This window comes from Sinocyclocheilus anshuiensis, unplaced genomic scaffold (assembly GCF_001515605.1).
Source record: "Sinocyclocheilus anshuiensis isolate Anshui unplaced genomic scaffold, SAMN03320099.WGS_v1.1 scaffold1341, whole genome shotgun sequence".
Classification (NCBI taxonomy): Eukaryota; Metazoa; Chordata; class Actinopteri; order Cypriniformes; family Cyprinidae; genus Sinocyclocheilus; species Sinocyclocheilus anshuiensis.
The window spans coordinates 115,653-135,195 of NW_015553274.1; the positions used below are offsets into that span (position 1 = coordinate 115,653).

General features: G+C 36.4%; 2 protein-coding genes across 3 annotated transcripts in view; both read right to left on the minus strand.

Annotated features, from left to right (window-relative positions):
* LOC107668206 (NHS-like protein 1) overlaps positions 1–7,785 on the minus strand; it is a 113,470-nt gene extending 105,685 nt beyond the window's left edge. The window contains exon 1 of the mRNA XM_016460000.1: positions 7,271–7,785. Within this exon, the coding sequence (XP_016315486.1) occupies positions 7,271–7,592 (322 nt within the window). The 5' untranslated portion in view covers positions 7,593–7,785. The remainder of the gene's footprint in view (positions 1–7,270) is intronic.
* A 1,743-nt stretch (positions 7,786–9,528) lies between these two features.
* Positions 9,529–19,261, minus strand: LOC107668205 (Golgi resident protein GCP60-like). Of its 2 annotated transcripts, none has more exons than XM_016459999.1 (8): positions 18,935–19,261; positions 17,800–17,941; positions 15,754–15,894; positions 15,383–15,541; positions 14,893–15,067; positions 13,559–13,745; positions 12,486–12,749; positions 9,529–11,563 (listed from the first exon to the last, which is right to left on the minus strand). In XM_016459999.1, exons 1-8 carry the CDS (start codon positions 19,191–19,193, stop codon positions 11,349–11,351), a joined length of 1,542 nt encoding a protein of 513 aa, XP_016315485.1. In that variant the 5' UTR covers positions 19,194–19,261; the 3' UTR covers positions 9,529–11,348. The 2 variants fall into 2 exon arrangements, with proteins under 2 accessions (XP_016315485.1, XP_016315483.1); XM_016459997.1 differs by having other exon boundaries at positions 12,486–12,770.
* Between the last annotated feature and the right edge of the window lie 282 nt (positions 19,262–19,543).

Here is a 19,543-nt window from a genome sequence, read left to right on the forward strand (position 1 = left end):
GAAGTTAACTTCCGGTCTGTGTTTGTTTATCAGTCTGGCTATGGCGCCGGCTAAAAACGCAGTTAAAGTGAAGGTGATGAGTAGACTGAAGTTGGGCTCAGGTGGTTGTGCTGTGGGATGTGTTTCCCATACATTTATTTATTTGTGGCGCTCGCCACAATATCAAAACTGACCGATTTTCCAAAAGGCTTCATTGAATAAACATGAGCACGTACTGCACGTTTAAAAATCAAAACGAGGTGCGGGTGTTTTTATATCACTGTATTTCTGAAGGAAGACTATCTTTAGAAAAAATTCGATGTCATTTTCATTTCATCGTGCATGTTATAGGCTATGCCTGATAAAGCAGCGTTTGTGAGCTCAGCGCTGCTTTGTGTACAGCCGTTACTGGGGAAACCTGTTTCTCCCGCTTTAAAGCACCTCCTGCTGTCAGAGAATGAATTTGCATTTTCATTAAGTCCGTCTGATTTACGCAGCAAACTTATTTTGCTTTTCCTATATCCACGGGCGCTGTGGATAATCCACGGGTCGGGACTCGGGTAATAAAAAATGCATTCTGATTATTTGCGGGTGGGTCGCAGGTGGATAAAATAAATCATAAATGATGCAAATATTAACTAAATTTTTTTTAAATAAATTTTTTCATGAGGCAGATGATTTGTGTGTGTGTGTGTGTGTGTGTGTGTTCGTTCGCCTGATCGGGAAGTTGCAGTGACAGAAACGGTGACATTCCAGATAAAGTTTGAAAGGAGTAAAGCCTGTGTTAATGCTATTGAGTAGGCTAATATTTTGTTTTTTTGGGAGAGCCGCTTCAGAAACGTGCCACGGCTGGCTGATAAACACAAGCACTGATTAGAGCGGCCGCGATCAGCTCCAGTGGCCGTGGAGCCGTAACACGCCGCAGACGCGTGCAGTGAGGCGCAGATCAGCTCTAACGTCACTGAATCTGCTGTTAAAAATGAACCATCTATTCATCATATCATCATGCAAAACATACACGACAAATTGTTTCTCGAAACATCATAGCATTGCCACACCGGCAATGACATGACTGCGGCGCCAAATCATTTATGTCCCCACGCATCATGTACGTCGTCACACGTTGACGTTATCAAAATGCGATCGGTTCGTGAGATCGGCCAAGTTAGTGAGTACTGATCGAGTCATAAAATGTGATTATCGGCCGATACCGATCTCCGGCCGATCGATCGGATCATCCCTACTTGCAATTATTACTTTTTTTCTAAAGTCTGAGTGTAAATCTTGTAATTTTATTTATTAATTTTTTGGCCAAAATTAAAAAGGTAATTGCAATTTTTTATCTCAGTTCTTACTTTTTTCCTCACAATTGCGAGTTTATATCTCACAATGCAGACTTTTCATCTCAAAATTAAATGATAAACTTGCAATTGCCAGTTAACATATATCAATTCTGCAAGAAAAAAGACAGAATTGTGAAATATAAATTCAGAATTGTGAAAAACAAAGTCTGAATTGTGAGATAAAAAGTCACAATTACCTTTTATTTTTTAATTCCATGATGGAAACAGGCTTCTATATGATACTGATATATTGCACATCCCTAAAAAACAGATGATGTGACTAAAATTTAGTCATGAATAATTAAAAACTTCAAAAACATTTGGCTCAAAACCAGACATAAATATTGATGAAAAACAGAGCCAGTAAATCTTTCTTCTAGTTATTACAACCATTAGTTTTAGGGAAAGTCTACAAATTCATGCAGATCAGAAAGAGACTAAAGTATCATGGGAAACATAATGTATAATGAAGTATAATGGGATCAGTTCATTTGGTGGTCTGCTGACCAGGCTTTTGGGAATAGTTTGGCCCCACGGCTGATGTACATTTGAGGCTGTATAAGTGAGTTTCTATGAAGGTACACTGAGTTTATGTGTATGTGTGTGTGTGTGTGTGTGTGTGTGAAACCAGCTATTCCTGCATACATCAGAGGCTGAGGTCTGGTGGTCAGGGAATGAAAGAACAGTTTTGCTGTTTTCCTCTGCCAAGTGCCCCGGAGGTCAAAGGTGATGATTTTCCCTGGCTCTGGCTTTGGGTTGGACTTGGACCCAGAAATCCCTTCTGAGTCCATGCATACAAAACACACCAAACAAAGAGAGCAAATTCAAGAAAGAGAAGTAGAAAAACGGTATTCCTGATCATGAGAAAAAGGAATTATTGTGATATATATGTGATGTATATGTGATTATTTTTATCACTTAACTAACAAAAATGCTCACAGAACATGAGCTTTAGCTGTTTATATAAATGCTGACATTGCAACCAGACAACGATAACAACTTCAGCTAAATGAGTCCTAATTAAACTAGGTTTGTAGTGTAAACACACACAATCAGAGAACATAGCAATCGCCTGATCTCTAAACACACTGGTGTGATCATTTACTTACTGATAAACTGTAAGATAGCGAACTAGAGCACTATTGTTTGTTTGATCAGCTCCACCCTTTCAGACCATCATATGCAAAACAGTCAAGCAGCGGACCTAGAAAAAGCCTGAGCGGAGCAGACACACGCATACTAAAAATATCCAGAGAAGACTGACAGAAATTCCACAGCTCAGAAGGAGATTGTATGTGTGTTTAGGGCTGGACAATAATTCAATATCAATATGTATCGCGATATAATTTTTTTCAATAACGGTGATATGATTTTGAAACACATTTCCGATATTTCAAAAAACATTTTCGTAAACTGAAAAAAAAAAAAAAAAAAAAAAAAAAACTTTTTCTGACGGACTGATATGATATAAACACTGTTAACTATACATTCGTATCGACCGAAATTAAGAAATATACCGTGATATAAATGTTGGCCATATCGTCCAGCCCTATGTGTGTTTGTATGTGCTTGAAAACTGCCATTTTTACTGTAATAAAACAATGTGTTAGTACTCAAACAGAATTGCATCTTCCAAAGAAGGTTATAAATCATGTTGTGAGCCAAACTATTATTGAACTGACTTGGTGTGGTCAAGTGGTTAAGACAATTTGGGCTGGTAACCAAAGGATGTAGGTTAGCTTTCAGCTTTGTGCCTTTAAGCTCAATGAGCCTGTGACTGTTACTTTAAACACTGTCTTGCAATTTGCTTTATATAAAAGTGCCTATTAAAATACTAATAGTATACACACTCATTAACCTATTAATGTCGTAAATTAAAATAAAAAATGTAATAAATTAAAAATTAAAAAAAGCAACAACGACGACAAAAAAAAAAGCAATTAAAAATGTAAACAACAGATAATCATGTACGTTTTGCAAAGTAAAATGTTTCTAATGCAGTCTGGAAAAATGAAGGAACTTAGGATCTCCAGCTTGATTCATCATCAGGTGCTTCCCCTTTAAGGCCAAAACAGTAGTTGACCTTGACCTAACACCTTCAAGATATAAGCAAACACAAACTTTGACCTCTGACCTTTAACAAAAAAAAGTCAATTTAAAATGTCAGATGTTTTTAAATTTGTACGATCTGACATGCGCAAAAACATACTGTAGGTAAAACGTCACCATCAGGGCTCTACGCTTATTTTTCTTTTTAGGAGCGCTTGTGCTCCTAACGTAAAAAATTTAGGAGCACAGTCAAAAATTTAGGAGCACCAAAATTTGATACAAAAATAGCCTTCCCATTACGAGGTGATATTTGACTCCTTAAAGTGATTTACAGTAGAATTTAGTTTTTACCTTTGTAATGGCATTTTTCTATCTTTATTTAAAGTATGTAATCTTTTGTCAAATTTAAAAAAAAAAAGATTTTATAAGCTTTTTAAAAATTCTAGATAAACCATAGAATAAGAACAAGTAGAATAAGAAGAATAAGTTACTAATCAAATGAAATCAGTATTAAAATTAATTTGTACAGAGGTAGCACAGAAGAACACAAAAGTGGCTTGTAGGTGTATTTTCAGACATTTAATGAGGACCAGGTGGCATGAGTGCAATTAAATCCATAAATTCATGTTTATCAATGAATTGAATGATTAATGATTAAAATATTAATGTTTTAAAAAAGGTTGAATATAGAAATATTAAATGATTTAAAGAACTGAAAAGATACTTTGAAAATGAAACTAAATCCACCAGCAGGTGGCGACAAGTCACTGATTTCTGACCATGAAGGTCTACCCCTAACACCACTCCTAAATCTTACCCTAATGGAGTGTAAGCAGATCATTTAAAAAACGTAAGAATGAGATTGTATGCATTCATACAAATTCACAAACTATTCAACAAATTGTAAAGTGTTTAACATTGGCATGAGACTGTCTTAAGTCACATCCTGTCTATTGTTACATGGTATTGTCTTAAGGGCAGGACATCCAAATAAGAGCTCTCCCTGTGGGAACCTTTATTCACCTTCACTGGAGACACATGTCATTAGCAGCATTTACACTTACAGTATCACTTAAAGGGGTCATGAACTTAGAAATCAAAATTCCCTTGATCTTTTAACATAGAGGTCATTGTACTATAAAACATCCTGTAAGTTTCAGAAATCAATACATTCTTGTTAGTCTAAAAACAGCTTATATTGAAGCCAGTCTGCCAAAACGACAGGTTGTGGAATGCGCCACTTTATGACGTAATAGTGTGGCTAAACCCCACCTCCGCAGAAGAAGATCAACACCTGCTTCGACATCACTGTCTGTTTAGCCCCGCCCACCGATTCACGCATGTAGTAGATGAATAACGAGAGAGGCAAACGCAGGTCTATGCAGAAACCAAACGATAAAGATAAAGTCTTTGCATTGATGTCCTTCTGATCACAACATTAGGAAAAAGTGGATGATCACGTCAGTAAGAACTTGGTCCTTTGTTCACTTCATTTTACCATGGATTAATTTACAAACAAGGCACAATTCGACACATGATTTTCAGAAAGATTGAAAATAAAAGATGATGCTGTGCCGAATATATTGGATCCGACAATAATGTTGCACCACACAAGTGTGAGTAACTGTTTATTATGTGGTCACTATTGCTTTGTCTGTTATTACAGATCGTTTGATATGTACTGAGTATTTATGCGTTTTTAACCTTAATTACGGCAGCAGCGTCCATCTATGAAGGATGTCAAACATAAACAACTGTTAGCCAATCATAGCAGTGGGCGTTTACTTCTGAGTCTACAATCCGCCACGCCTATTCAAACCGAGCGTTCTGATGAGGGGGGTCAAAACAGGACAGAAAATAGCCTATTACTTCAAAAATATTGTGATGGTTTTGATGTAAACATTTTACATTTACATTTAACATAATAAGTGGACCTCAAAGAACAGTACAAAATAATTAAAAAGATAGTTCATGACCCCTATAACACAACCCTCTTCTAGTAGAGTGGATGGTAACTTACCAGTTTACATTATACATATGTCCTAAAGACTGCTGAATATACTAGAGTAAGTATTACAATTTGTATCATCTGTATCAGTATGTAAGCGATGCAAAGTGGAAGCAAGCGGGGAGCGTGCCGTAAATGCTTTCTTTCGCTCCAGGATCACTTGGAGTGGGGTTTGCCTCACCAATGAGTTGTTTGTTATGTGTTCCTTTGCAACATTATGAGCAGAGGGGAATTTGTGTTCACTCCACTATCATGCTCTGTTTTTAGGCTGATGGCTTATTTTGGTGTCATTTTCAATGGACATTTCAGAAATATACAATCTAACTGGCCAAATTATATCTAAAACATAAGTTACTCCATATTAAATTTTGGTTTAAAACAGCTGCATAAAAGCAATTGTATAACTTATATAAAAGCTGTTGAATAACAGCAAAAAAAAAAAAAAAAGTAGAAAAAGAATGTCCAGTTTGCTCATGTATACTGCACTTCTCCATGAATATACACTACCATTCAAAGGTTTGGGCTCGGGAAGATTTATGTTTTTGAAGAAGTCACTTAAGTTATGCTCACCAAGGCTGCATTTATTTGATCCAGTAAAAACAGCAATATTGTGAAATAATATATTTAATTAATATTTAAAATAAAATTGTTCTTTTTTTATACATTTTAAAATGCAATTTATTCCTGTGATGGCAAAGCTGAATTTTCAGCATCATTACTCCAGTCTTCAGTGTCACATGATCTTTCAGAAATCATTCTAATATGCTGATTTGCTGCTCAATAAACATTTCTTATTATTATCAATGTTTAAAACAGTTGTTCTGCTTATTATTTTGAAATATTGATACCTTTTCAGGATACTTTGATGAATAGAATGTTCAGAAGAACAACATGTATTTGAAATATAAACCTTTTGTAACAAAAGAAATTTCTTTACTGCAACTTCAACTGAATGTGTCTTTGCTGAATAAAAGTATTTTGTTTATTTATTTATTTGTTTATTTATTTATTTATTTTTAATGATAGTGCATCTTGGTTTCATATTAGTTTTATACTTCTTATTTTTATATTTGATGTATTTCATAATGTTCCCTAAATAGAGATTTGTCTGACGTTGTGAGACAAATTTGCCCTCAAAGAATAGTTAAGCATGTGTACACACACACACACGCACAGATGTTTACGATAGGAAATTTACAAAATATCGTAATGGAACATAATCTTTACTTAATGTCCTAATGATTTTTTGCCATAAAAGAAAAATTTATCATTTTGACCCATACCATGTATTTTTGGCTATTGCTACAAATATACCAGTGCTACTTGTGACTGGTTTTGTGCTCCAGGGTCACATATATATGGACCCTAATGAAGATGTCCTGGAGGGGGTTTCTGCTGTAGGGGTGTAGGTGGGCGCAGATGGTACGTTAAAGCAGATCTATCACGTTTGACAGAACTTTGGCCCTTAAGGGAAACTGCATTCTCTTCACCTTAAATCATTACACCAACACAACGCCATGTGCTTGACCCATAACATTCACACCAGCCTTTTGTCTTGCGGACCCAATCCATAACGTTAGTTCATTTCGAGTGCAGCCTTTCAAAAACTTACATTTAGCATTCAATGGCTATGTGTTGCTATTAGATATATGTGTTCTTCAGAATCAATAATCGCGTGCCAGTTTATAGCTTTCATTAATAAGTCATTAACAAACATACTTTGCGACATTGCTTAACAAATCCTTAAATACTGACATACTGTATATGATATGAATCAAGTTTTATGTACATTATTAACTGATGATCTCATATATGTTTGTTATTGACTTGTTCATAAAAGTATTAAACGTTAAAGTAGGCAACAAATACAAGACTGAGTCTCTAAACTTACGTATTTTAATCGTCTTGGGATCAAGCTTCCGCACAGTGAGCTGTAATCTCTCCAAACGCACTTGAATCCTTGATGTCCTCTGCGTGACCAACACAGCCTGGGTCTCAATTCCCAGGAATAAGTCACTGGCATGCCGCGATAGATCGGACAGTTGATGCAGGATGCTGGTGAGCGTATGACAACAAACTTCTTCCAAAGAAGAGAACAAAACTGGTTTGCGAACTCTGCGACCGTCCGGCGTCGTGAAGCTCTTCTCGGAGTTAGCACTCCCTCTCAACCTGCTCACCAGCTGAGGCGCAACGGTTCTCTCGGGGAACGGCATTTTAAATCTTGTTTAAATTTGAGATGAACATCGGGTTGAGGCGATTTAAAATCCAAACGATGTATCCCAGAAGTTGCCGTGAGAAGAAGGTCTGTTCACAAAAGGTCCCGCCATAATTTTTAAAAGATGCAGAAGCGGTCCGGGACGTTGCCGCTGGTGTTCGGGAGCATCGGGGAACATGAGTTTGAAGGTTTGAACGCAGGGAGTCGAAAAGAAAACATGAAGAGAAAGTATATGGAAAACACGGAAAGGCTTCCCAACCACCTGTAACAGCTGGAACTGGATTGGCGAATCCACCGCGCTCTGAGCGCTGTGAGGGAGAGGTTACCTGCTTTTAGCGTCTGCTGCGTGGAAAACCCGGAATGGATCTGTTACTGTGGATCTCGCGGACTTCGAGGCTCTTTATTGCATTTTCATGTATTTTGCTTGAATGTGCCTTAAGATGTAACATACATTGTAAATACTTAATCTACAGGGCATTTTAATTAATACTGATCAATGTTTCTTTTTATTAGTATTTTGTATTTTAAATAAAATATGTATTTTATATTTATTCAAAGGGATGTCAGAAAAAAATGTTGGCAGTCTTACGAAGTACATTAAACAGATTTAATTCTAAATATTACATACGAAAAAATTTTTTTTCAAGCATTTTCAATAAGTTTGGTATGACTTAAAAATAAGTTAAAAGTTTTTAAAAAACAAAGTGCTACATATCAAGATGTAAACAGACAATGTATATCCTTTAACATTTACAGTACTTCAGAAGTACAGCTCAATAGTTCAGTAGTTTATTAAGTAATTTATTTACAGTAGTAAATTAGTTCTTAAAACTTTTGGAATCACAAAATTAATCACGGTTAATTGTTTTAATCTATTGGTGTTTCTATTCTGTCTAAATAAACATTAAATAAAAAATAAATAAATAAACGGCCAATGAATAAATAACCTGTCTATTTTGCTTGTGAAAGGAACAAAAGCTGGTGTTCTGAAATGCATGTTTCATATCTAGACTATTAGCTCCATCTTGTGGCTGCAAGCGTAGTATGCTCTTAAAAACCCAGAGTGCCAGGAAGGATCAGAAGATAAATTGTGTGTGTGTGTGTGTGTGTTCTGCTGAAGTGTTAAGGAAGTGGACTTTTGTTTGTTGTGGCAATGGAACCAGCTGAGACAGCATTTCTGGATGGGAGTGATAGTACTAATTTTCCTGTTAACACTGAGCCTGCTGAAACTTCCTTTTGCATAGGGAAATCATGACCTGTGGCTGACAGGACTACAGTGATAAGTCACAAACTGCTCCAAGCAACCATTATAATAGCCTCTTTGTTTGTAAATGCAGATTAATTAATGAACATAACTAAATGCACTGATTGATGAGTACTGGGACAAAATTCTTATCAAGGATTTTTTTTTTTTATGATGTTGACTTTTAATTGGGGTGCAACTTATTGCTTCTTTAATGTATTTAATTCACAAAATGTGTTTTTCTTTCCTGTCAATAAGGGCCAACAGCACAAAAAAAAATCAAAATAATGTGTCAAATAATTATTATAAAAATACACAAATCCGGCACCATCTATTGAATTATCAGCCCCAAAAAATAATGCATAATTTGTGTAATGGATATGATTTAAAAAAAAAGATATATATATATACACATTTTATCTATATAAAACATATAGTGTGAGGTTAGCTGCTTTTTAAAATGTCAGTGATATTTATTTTTACATAATTAAATGAAAGGTCACATTTGACGTGTTAAAACATTTTAAGTAATAGGAGTTTCAGTGGAAATGTTGCCATTAAAAAAAAAAAGTTGTAGAACAGGTTTTACCCCATTTCTCAAGAATTAGTTAACGGGTATTGTAACACAACGTCTGAGTATGTAAAACATGCACGTGACTAGAAGGGTATCATAAAAGAATCAGGATGTACATACAGAGGAACGCAAGTTTAATCAAATATATACGCTTCAGGACACTCATCCTTGAACGCATACAGATCAGATCACACTAGCGAAACCAATACAAAAACACTTCTGTTCATGCCTTTATGGTCAGAAAGTCACTGGAGCTTCCACTTTAAATATGAAGACAAGTTTCAGATCAGTTACCCTATTGCTCGTTGTTTTTTTCCCAAGAGCTGTACTTTCAATACCATGCCAAACGTTACACTTTCACTATACAAAGGCCTGAAGTCAGTATTACAAAAAGTTAAAAAGGAAAATACATGGAAAGAATAAACAAGGGAACGTGTGTAACCAATCGAGTGTACACGTGACATTAATGTAGTCTTTGGACAGCTTTAGCATGACGGTCTCTATGAACACTGACTCATCACAGCTCTTAACACTCCAACACACTGCTTTATTCATCATGTGAACACAGTGTAACAGCATCTGTATCTGTATATATGGACGATGTTTGATCACAGTTGTATATCAGTGACTTGCATTACACAGGAGTCTTGACATACAATCATGAGAGTGACACATTTCACTCAACAATACAGCCAGTGACGAATCCAGAGTGGCTAGAGCAGATATTTTTGAAGGAAAAAAAAAAAGTCTGCAAATTCTCAGGAACTTCCCCGTAATAATCTTCAATGCACTGAACAGTCCAATAAATAACAGAACATGTTAATCAGCAACTCAAACGCAGCTTTTGATAGTTAGTCTCAATCAGCTATACAAACACTTCATTATTACTATAATGACAATGAGAGACGCTTGTTATTTCTGCCATAGAGAACCAAGTATAAGTGTAACGAGTAGAAATTTAAATCAATATACATTAAGTTTTAAGTTCTTACATGGCTGTTTGTAACTACATGCATTAAGCAACAAAGAAATGACCAAACTGAAAGGCAAGAATATTTCAAACTACTAGCTGTGCCACATTAAAAGTCAATACTGATAAATCTCGCATTGACGACATATGCAAAACAAACAAAAAATACAAAGAAACGAACACAAACAATAAATCTGGGGCTCTGTGGAAGCAGAGAAGCGAATGTTGGAGAGATGAGATAAATGTTATAGGACTTACAGACAGAAGCATGACCCTACTCTACCGCAGAGATTAATAAATATTAAACGTTTTAGACACAATCCATCTGGTTTAGAAAATGCTGCAAAATCTCTTCTCGTAGAGGCCTCCAGGTCCACCTTTGCATTGTTAAAAAAGTCCTTTACATTCTTTTTATCTCACACTCACCGATGCACTTCAGTTCTGTGTGCTGATAAGAGGAAAACATGAGTAGATGCACGCCGTTGGCTGATTTACTCAGTGTTGACCTAAATAAGGAAGTATTCCAGGAGAAAGGCGTGTTAGTGTTTGCTCCGTTGTTTATCATCTAAACGTGATGTTTTAATTAGGATACAGTACTTTATCCTGTACCTCTTTGGATGAAATTAGAAGATGGAGGCTGAAATTAGAATATCAAGCATAAAATCACAGAGTACATCTTTTAGAGTGCAAAACAGAGGTGCCAAGTACATGGCCCATTCCTCCTAGATTCAAACAGCATGACAGACACACTCATGAAGTTTGCCTTGAAACACGCGCACACAAACACACACACACACACACACACACACACACACACACACACACACACACACTCATGTTAAATCTCTTTGTCCCTCCCCCAGTAGTGGACATCCCATAAATTTCCTTATTTTTGATCTTTCTTTTTATTCCATCTATCTCTTAACATACACACACACATTCCTGTCCCACAGTCTTGACTCCAGGCTTATCTGGTGTAATATACTCTGTAGTAGACAGTTTTAGACCTCCAGAGCGAGTAGGAGTTGTCAAACTTGAGCAAGTATATACCACGGCCGGGATACTGGTGACTCCCAGCGTACACCTCCTCATGACAGTCCCGCCGGTACACCGGCACTATCTCATCCACCTGCGCTTTCCCAGCCTCTTTCTTGGCTTTCTCCTCCTGAGACTGGCCCTCACCTGAGAGAAAGAGAACAGGACTTAAATCTACAATTCATATTTACACAAAATGTAACAACAGAAACTTAAATTAATCAATCAATCTATCTAAACTTTATATCAAAAGTAGTCTTTTGATTTCCACAGTTTAAAAATTAAACCGTTTTTTTTTTTTTTTCATTTTATGGCCAATATCCAATAAATGGGCGATATTAAAATTCTCAATTATTTTGTCTAAACAAATAAAAAAACATTACAATTTACATCACAAATGAAATTCTTAAGATAATTTTTCATTTGACCATAATCAAAGTATTTCCTTAGCAACTATCTTAGAATCCTCAGGGAAAATAGCTCTGGCTCAGATTATTTAATTATAATAAGACAAATGTATATTATACAACTGCATTATTTATATATGCATGTATGACAACTACGTTGTTGTTTGGTAATAAATAAATATATTATACAACTACATTATAAAAAAAAAAAAGTCCCATAATTTAGTATATTAATTTTTTACTTTACTCTAGTAAAACTACAATACTTACGGCTTAATTTCACTTGCAAGAATGAAACCCTTGAGCTTTCATTTTGTTAGAAAACTGATCATTTTGTATATTTATTTGCACTGATATTAAAATTCTGTTTAATACCAATAAATCAATAATTTTATGACCAATATTAAAATTCTATACATATCGTCTAAATAAAAAATAAAACAACATTATAATGTACAGTATTAAAATGAGATTTGAGACTTACAGATTTGCTAAAGATACATTTAAATCTGTTAGTATTAGTGTCTTAAAAAAAACTTCATGTGAGCATTACATGGGTAAAATACGTAATCGAAATGTAAAAATAGAAGAAATTAGCTAAATTAAATATCCAATATTAGCCGATGATATGGTACCAAAGAATCAAGGCATTTGTTCCTCACCTTCTTCATCCTCGTCTTCGTCACTAGACTCGCTGACGTGCACGCTGACTGATGCGTTAGTAGAGTCAGTCCATTCAAAGAAGACTCCGAAGCCAACATCGTAATAGTCAGTGGCAAACTCCCAGAAGAGATAGGAGCCCTCCTCGTGGGTGGGAACCCGGACGGTCACCACTTCTCCCCGGCCCACCGTGATCACAGAGTCCACATCCTGACGGATCTTCTCTTTAAAGTCTTTTATCTGCGGCCGGGTCCACATGGAGGGGGCTGCTATTACAGGTGGAGAGTCTGAGAACCAGGAATATGGTATATTACTGAATATGAATTTTTATTATTATAATTTTAGTATTTTAAATTAGAGCTGGGCATTGACACATTCCACATTTTGATTTGATTTGATTTCATTTCAATTTACAAGCTTGCAATTCAATTCAGATGTCGATTTAATTTGATTGGATAGACTCATTTGGTTATATTTAGGCTGTTATAATAGGTTTTTTCGCAAGAGGAAATTTAGAAGAAAAATGGTCAAAACTATTTATTGTTTGAATTTTATAATAAGTTTAGACTTTGTTTCATATCAAAAGTAACAAAGCACAAAGCTTATTGCAATGTATTGGATGTGTGGCAAGTTACAAATAATGTTTAGTGAAGTTTTGTTCATGCATCAACAGAAAACAGCACAGACTAAAAGAGAGATTCTTGGCATTTAAGACTCAATATCAGTTATTTGAAAAGAGAACAGATTAAAATTAAGAAATCTATATTTTCAACCCAGCCCTATTTTAAATTGAAATGTACCAGAATATGAGATACTACAGCATGAAAAGCAAATTGAATTTTAGAGTCCACAAACCCTTAAATGATAATTAAACAGCATTTGAAACCCATGTTCTTCTGTAATCTGACATACTGGAAATTCAGCGAGACAAAAATGTTAGGCAAGACTTGATTTTACCCATTGGAAATTGACTGGATGATGAAAATTGAGTGCTGCATAGCAAAACTTTTGTCAATCTGATTTTAAGTTGACATTAACAGTACTCAACTGAAGCGGTAGAAATACACAAACTCACCAGTGGGTCCATTGTCAGTGACCTCTTCTGCGGGCTCCAGGTCCGGCTCCCGTTCTAAGCTGTCAGTAGTGGACTCTGCCTGGCCGTTCAGTGTGGGAGCCTCGTCTCCAGCAGAAGGCGCTGACACCTCACTGGCCTCTAATGTAGACAGCACTATAGCATCCTCCTGCTGTTTCTGCAGAGCAGCCTGGAGAAAACAGTGGAAACATTGGCATGACACAACTGTAAATAAATACATTTAAAAAACAGTCCAGAATTATGATGAATTACATTCTAGAACTTGGTAAAACTACATTTCCAAACTCGCTCTCTTTTAAATGATCAATTAAAACACCACTTGTCAGGCTTAGAAGCTCAGGTGGAAATCTACAAGCTGGACCAAGATGTGAATTTTACAGTGTCAAATGAACACAGCAACACCCCGGGGAAATGTACACAGAAATTTTTTTTTATTGCATCAGTGAGTCAAAGTCCATTACATGACAATAAAACCAGTTTAGCTTGCAGTGACAGATGTGTAAAACACATTCAAATAATCTACTTAGTTACTGCACATCTGCAAACCAAATGCTAGCACTGCAGTTTTGTTCTTTATTATACCAGTCATTATTAACTGGTGGGTTGCAGGTCTGTTCGGATTGTGAATAATAAAATGTGGCTAATTACATAATAGTGCGTAGCAAAATAAGCAAAATAAACAGGTTTATCAACTATGAAAACGGAGAGGAAACCCTTTCCATATTGAATGAAGCTGAGCACATATACAATACCGTTCAAAAGATTGGGGTCAGTAAAAATAGTTTTTGAAAGAAGTCTCTTTACTAAGGCTGCACTGATTTGATCCAAAAATACAGTAAAAACAGTTATATTGTGAAATATTTGACCATTCTTAGATCTCTATTTTAATATTTTAATATGCAATTTATTCCTGTGATGGCAAAGCTGAATTTTCAGCAGCTATTAATCCAGTCACATGATCCTTCAGAAATCATTATAACATTTGATCATTTGCTGTTCAAGAAATATTTATTATTTATATCAATGTTGAAAAAAAGTTGCTGCTTAATATCTTGTCGGAAACAGTGATTGTTTTTTTTTTCAGGATTCTTTGAATATTAGAAGGATCAAAAGAACAGTATTAATTTGAAATAGAAATCTTTACTGTCACTTTTTTAATTTAACGCATCCTTGCCAAATAAAAGTATTTATTTCTTCCAAAAAAATGAATCCATCCAAACTTTTGAACAGTAGGGTAGTTTTTCAAAATGTAGTCAAGGATCACAAAAGCATTGTAGACATGGGTGGGACTGGGAGAATGAATCATGGGCTCTCACCTGCTGCTGAGCGAGCTGCACCTGATACAGCTGCTGCATGTACTGCTGATAGTGCTGCTCCTGCAGCTGTCGAATGAGGATGAGCTGCTGCTCTGGACTGTCGGGGTACTGCTGCGCTGCATACTGCTGGAACTGCACTGCTGTCTGCGCATTCAGTGCAGCCATGATCTGCTGCCTAACACATCAGAGAGAGTGAGAAAAAATCTATTATGTGCACAATCAAGCATGTGGCTCAACTCACTAGGGTTGCGTAGTGTACACGTACACTACATAACTTTTATAATCTGAACAGACATTAAAACACTATCACAAATGACAACGTGTTCTCAAATCTGGTCAAAATATTAAAATATTTTTGAAATACACCGACTGGATGGAATCATAGTCTGATTCTGGAAAAAAGTCATGTGGTGTATTCCAGCCTTGAGTCTTTCAACAAACAATGCTGTTTTACTTTAGTTCTGGAATAATTAAAGCAGGTGTCACTCACTTCTGCTGCTCTACACGGAATCGTTCCTCCTCAACTTGTCTTCTCTCCTCCTCTTCTCGCCTCAGCCTCTCCTCTTCCTCATGCCTGCGTCTCTCCTCCTCCTGCCGCAGCCGCTCACGCTCCTCTTCCTCTCTATGCCGCTGCTCCTCTTCCTCCCTCCTTCTCAGGAAAAACAACAAGAGACCATACACAACATTAGAGACATCTGTGAAGTTACAGAGAGTGTTCAGGTTTTCAACGTTATTTAGGAAGAAGTTTATTTTATGTTGGCATGGTGGATCTCTGAAAGAATTCTATATCTCAAGAGAGGGAAGAACAGTAAATCAGTCTAATTTAAAGGAAAATCAATCATCTTTATCCGCAAGTCTGACCTCTTTCTTTCTTGCTCCTCCTTTTCAATCTTGTGTGACGCGATGAAAGGTGCAAATAAACTGCAACATTTATTTAACAGCTTTACAAACTCCAGCATGGCCTCGTCCTTCTCTATGTTGCCCAACGATGCCCATTCTTTTCTGAAAAAGTTACAATTGTTATTGCAAATCCCCATCTGTATATCCACAGCAAAATCACAGACTAAAAAAAATGAATTCATATTAAAATAATAAACTTATACGCTACAGGAACTTTGTAGCATCTATAAGATCAGTATCATCTTTAATTAAAGGAAAATATTAAGTCTAAAATGTATAATAAATAAATAAATAGCATTTAAACTCTATATTTATACATATTTATATTAGTGCTGTCAAATGATTAATTCCGATTAATCACATCCAAAATATGGATTACATAATATATGTGTGTGTACGGTGTATATTTATTATGTATATATAAATACACACACATGCATGTATATATTTAAGAAAAACATGCTTTGTTTTATATACAAAATATTTATATTTATATATAATATAAATTATATACGAATATAAATATACATGTAAATATTTTAAAAATAAACATGTATGTTTGTGTATTTATATATACATAATAAATATATACAGTACACACACATATTATAAAAACAAAAACTTTTATTTTGGATGCGATTAATCGCTATTATTCGTTTGACAGCACTAATTTATATATAAATTAGGGTTGGACCAGAATATTCGATTATTCGTTCGGTGGGCTGACATTCGATTTTCAATTTTGAGATTCGAATATTCTTTTTTTTTTTTTCCGAACACTTGGCATCCCCCGCGAAACAGTTCTCATTCGCACTTGAAAATGAATCGCCCATGAGTGAACGTCATGATTCAGTTCATCTGGAAGAGAAGACAAAAATGCAGAAGACCTCAGCTGTGCAGGAGCACTTTAAATTGAGTGAGGCAGTGTGCCAAATATGCGATTTGAAACTGGCCTACCACAACAGCACATCAAGTTTGAAAAATCACCTGAGTTCTGTAAGTAGTACGCCTATAGTATATTTTTGGTGTAAAAAAACGAGCTGCCTTTATCCGCCATGTTAATTTTACACATGATAAAAACGTGCACTTAATTTGCTTGGAAAATACTTGCGAATACGGGAGTCATAAAAAAAACGTACAGTAGCCCAGCCTAATAATATTTTGTCAATATTAAAAGTATTGCTCTTAACAGACCTGTGTGTTTTGTATCACTAGTGCAGAGTCCGTTCTCGGAGCATGTAAGCCCTGAGTGAGGCGCGCCGCTTCCAGATCGCGCTGTTCTGTAGTTTATTAAGTTTATTCATTCTGAACGTGCCGCGTGTCCATATTGCACCAAATGCGACACTGCACTCCCATGGGTCCGCAGCAACACACCCGCCACGCGTAAAGTTGATTGGATGAACGGTTCTCGACATAATAAAAATGTAAACAGACAGACAGACACACAGAGATTCCTGCCTTTATTACACCGTGTCTACACGGGCGCGGCAACAGCTAAAGTCGGTCTACACTGGATGCAAAAAAAGCGACCGTTGAAAATCATTTGAAATTTGTGTCAATACGTCATAAATAGAACGCAGCAGCAGTTTTCTGTCGGGAATTTGTCGTGTCGCGACGCGCCGCACCCAGTGTAGACAGCATCACTGATTATAATGAGTTCTATAGTATTTTGTCACGCCGCGCCATTCGTGTCCATTGTAGACACGGTGTTAGAGAGAAGAATATGTTCAGCCCCCTCCCTCCGAAGCTTCGAATATTCGGTGTTGATTACTACCGAAGCGTCGAAGCTCAAAAAATGGTATTCGGACCGGCCCTAAGATAAATACACTTCATACTTATTAAATAAATAAGACATTGATTTTAGACATTAATTTATGTACAAAAGAGCTCAAGGAAAACACTTCACTAGCACTAAAAGATATTCATAAAAATATGAATAAAAAATTGCTAATGTGACTCCAACAGCAGGGAAGTGCAGTAAGGTCAAAGATCAAATCAAATGCTTACCTGCGGTCATTTCCCAGCACATCGAAGAAGCCCACCTCAGGGGAAGCATCTGGGTTGTAAGGCCCCTGCAACACTTGCTTGTGGAGGGCGACCAGACGGAGTTTATCCTCATAGGTCGGGTGGAAGGCTTTCCCATCTTTCTCTGAGGGAAACCAGTGCAAAAATGTGGATTCAAAATTTCAACTGGCTCTCATTACATTAGAAAAAAGGATTTCCAAACTTTTTTGTCAGCCAAATCACTTTGATGCTAAATATTTACTTGACATTTACTTGACGTAAACCCTGAGACAATATTTCACATGCTCACGGTTCTCTGATCAGTTAATGGTCACATGAGATGCATCTTTTTTTGTTGTAAATGTTTCATTTCGATTGTTTTTGTTCTAAAATTATTTATTTTAGTTTAAAATTAAGATTGAACTAATTAGTAGTTTTACGGCAACTCACAAAGCTAAATCCCAGTTTAGTCAAAGTCATGAAAAGATGATTATAATTTTTCTGTAAATTGTGTAGAAGTTTATTTGTGCACATTTGCTTTGAACGTCATGAACCAGACACATAAGACACCTTACTGCTCAGCTGGTATCTGAAACATATTGATTGGTACATTAGTTGTGCATTAATTAAGAGAGCTGCAGCACTTAACAGACTATATAGCTGATGGACACACAAACCAAACAGACTGCATTCATCAGCCCACAGGCAAGAAATGGGTGTAGACCTGCGGAAAGGACTAAATATTTTATTGAACAAAATCTACAGTGCTGGTTTTGCTGTCAAGGAGACCTACCTAGTACAGCACTAGTGGTTCACTAGTTTATTTTGAATATTTCTGCAATCTTTCATATAGAGACACTTTGATTTAAAGTCAGGCACATGACACTTAGTGGTGCTGTCACCGGTTGGGGCAGGCAGTTCCTCTAGAGGTTCTTAACCCTGAACACTGCGACCTATTTAAGCAGAACTTTTCAACAACCACCGATAACCGAAACAGACGGGACTCTAATAAGAAAACAGCGACCTCACTAAATCGAAACAACACCGCGAGATCAACCTGTAACACAGAGATGACAATGCTACTGCATGGTTGTGTTCAATCAATGTCTATTTGTGTGTGTAGTGACATAAACCTTACCTTTAAAGAATCTGAGCGCCAGCCCGTAGAGCTCGACTAAAGAAAAGCCCCATTTCCTGTCGATCGTACCGCTGCTGGCAGGTTCGCCCTCCTCCCCATCGCCGCTCAGCTCAGGGTTCCCAGCGCTCTGCCCCGCCGACGTCTCGGCCTGTTCCTGTTCGCCCTCGGAATCCGGGCTCAAAGTCAAACCGTCGATAGACACTTCGAGCCGGCTTGAATTTGCACTGTTGAGGTCGCCGCTCTGAACCTCTGTCGCCATCGCGCAGAATGTCAGCTGAAGCAGCCACGTACCTACTTCCGTCCTGCTCCGCCGGAAATTCCGGCAGCATGACGTAGAATGTTCGACCACAAGAGCTTCAAAACCTTAAAATATTATCATGCAATGTTTATTATGACAGAAGTTCCATATGCAAAACATGAAAAGGTCTGACTCAAAAGGATTTAAATGACTTGGACTTAACAATATCGTATAATAAAGTAACAATATCGTAATGTTTTACATAAAAATAAAAGCTGTTCGAGCATGTAATAACCTATACCATATATTTATATATAAATTATTTTATAATACTCATCACAGTATAACACAATTCCCTTTAAAAATGAATA